Source organism: Halyomorpha halys, unplaced genomic scaffold (assembly GCF_000696795.3).
Source record: "Halyomorpha halys isolate HHAL.00 unplaced genomic scaffold, Hhal_1.1 Scaffold858.1, whole genome shotgun sequence".
NCBI classification, from domain to species: domain Eukaryota; kingdom Metazoa; phylum Arthropoda; class Insecta; order Hemiptera; family Pentatomidae; genus Halyomorpha; species Halyomorpha halys.
Window position 1 is genome coordinate 445,746 of NW_027110220.1, and position 2,324 is coordinate 448,069.

Consider the following 2,324-nt stretch of genomic DNA (forward strand, 5'->3'; position numbering starts at 1 on the left):
TTTACAACGCAGAAAATATCATCAAAATATTTAAATAAAATCATTAATTTTATACCTGATTTTTTAATTGCTTTTTTTATCAAGTCATTCATTACTAAACCAGATAAATAAATACTCAATAGTCCACCCATTGGAAGGCCCATATTTTGGCGGTGGATCTCACCATTATATTTAGATATCACATTTTCGCAACAGAATTAAATCCCATAAAAAAAAAAATGATTTTTTGTTCTTTATTCCAGTATCTTTTTAAATTTCTTCCTATCTTTCTCCTATGATATTATAAACTACTTTCAGAGGAATATTTGTAAATAAGGATACTGCATCATAACTCACCAATATGTCATAATTTTCTATCTTTATCGATTTCAGTTTGTCTTTTACCTCTATAACATTTTTAACATCTATATTTTCATCCTTATATACACATTTGAAACTATTTTAAAAAATTTTTTTTAAATTATAAATTGGCCCATTTATACCATTTACAATTAGCCTTAAAGGTTTATCCTCTTTTTGCAATTTAATTAATCCAAACATTCTTGGATGGTGGAAATGTTTGTTTATTAATTGTTTTTTTTATTTTTTCATCAATAAATTTATTCTTATTTAGTTTTTCTACATAATTTATTAAATTTTTATTTAATTCTGATAAAGGGTCTATTCTCAACCTTCTATATGTATTATCATCATTTAGGATGTTTTCCATTTTCAATATATAATCTTCTTTTTTCAATGTGAATGCTGTCTTGTGTTGATCCTTAGGGTGCATTTTGATTTGATGATATCCGGCCTTCAAGTCCAATGTGCTGAATACCGTCGCCCCACTCAGCCAGTTCAAAATGTTTTCAAATCTGGGGATCGGATACTTTTCGTCAACGGTATTCTCATTTAGCTTCCTGTAATCAATCACCACCCTGTACTTTTCAGTAGAATCACCAGGCGCGCTTTTCTTCTTCACTGCCCACAACGGAATATTGTAGGGGGAAGTGCTATCAATAATTATTCCCTGGCATTTTAAACTTTGAAGCTCTTCTCGGATGTGGTGACGTAGTGCCTGCGGTTATCTCCTCTCTTTAACGTATGTCACTTTGTCTTGTTTTAGTATGATCTCATGGACTGTTCTCCCGGTCGTCCCGAGCTTGTCACCTTCTTTGAAAAAGATATCTTCATATACACTCCTAAGGCTTCGTCTTCAGTCCTCGGCTTGATTAATTGCTCCGACCCGAGCGCCCGCGTTGTTCCACTGAAATTGACATTTGTAGATTTTTCCTCCCAACTTAACCTTCCATTTTCCCCTACTATTCCTAACCCAAGCTCCCACCTTCCCTAGTAGGTCACATCCCATAATTACTTTACATTCCCTTGGCATACTTCCTACAATATGTACCTGCAAGTTTTCCCTACTAAATCCCAACCTTGTCAACCCTATCTCCACGTCCCCCTCTACTTCACAAGGGCCACCCAGGGTGATCAATTTACATTGGCATTTCTGAATCTTGAGAGTCTTCTCTCCATCACAGAGGTTTTGCAATGCCTCTCGACACAAGATGGTGTTGGAACTGACTGTGTCCACCAGGCACCTCACTCTTGATATCTCTATTATAGGCAGACCACCGCTCTTTTCTCTCACATTATAATTCAGAAGTGTGAGGTCGCCTCTCCGCAGACAACCCCTTCAGATGTCTCGCGTCTTCCTCTCTCCAATCCCTCGTCTCCATTCTCCTCGCTTCCATCCTCTTGTTTCTACCTTCTCCTCTAGACTACCTCGGCTCCTTGGCTCCTCGACTTCTTCTTCGGTCTCTGATGCTCCTGATTCTTGCGTAGATTCATCTGAAGATCTACTGAACCTACGGTGGCTTCTCCGTATCTGTTGGGCGTTGATCTCCATTGGTTCGCCCCGGCCCACATCTCTTCTTTGGTACAAATATGGGCACTGTTTGGCTATGTGCCCCTCATTGCCACATTCAAAGCACCTCGTGCGCGGGCAATGCGCCACTAAATGTCCAATTTTACCACATCCGTGACACTTGCGGTCCTCCCGCCGACTCTTGTTTCTGGGTTTAACTAGGCTTCTCCTTTTTTCTTGGTCCATAGCTCTCTCTCTTCTACTATTCCCGTGTTCTCTCCTCCTCCAAGGGTTGGGCATGTTTCTTGGCCGTTGGTATTCTATCCGAGTCCACCCTGGTGCTTCTACTTCCATTCGGGACTCTACCTCTCTAGCGCTCGCTTCTATGATCTAGATCTTGGGCTATTTCCACAAACGAGCGCTCTCTCGGAAATCCTTCCTTCTTCCCTAGCTCCTTTGCCAACTGTATCTTTAG

At 39.8% G+C, this 2,324-nt stretch overlaps 1 protein-coding gene across 1 annotated transcript; it reads right to left on the reverse strand.

Annotated features, from left to right (window-relative positions):
* Positions 1-1,678: 1,678 nt before the first annotated feature.
* Positions 1,679-2,203, reverse strand: LOC136795999 (uncharacterized). The gene has a single exon (XM_067048363.1). It carries the CDS (start codon positions 2,201-2,203, stop codon positions 1,679-1,681), a length of 525 nt encoding a protein of 174 aa, XP_066904464.1.
* Positions 2,204-2,324: the final 121 nt, after the last annotated feature.

What these genes read in the sequence shown, in the direction of transcription:
- LOC136795999 (XM_067048363.1), bottom strand. Translation starts at nt 2,203, where the DNA reads ATGGAAGTAGAAGCACCAGGGTGGACTCGGATAGAATACCAACGGCCA.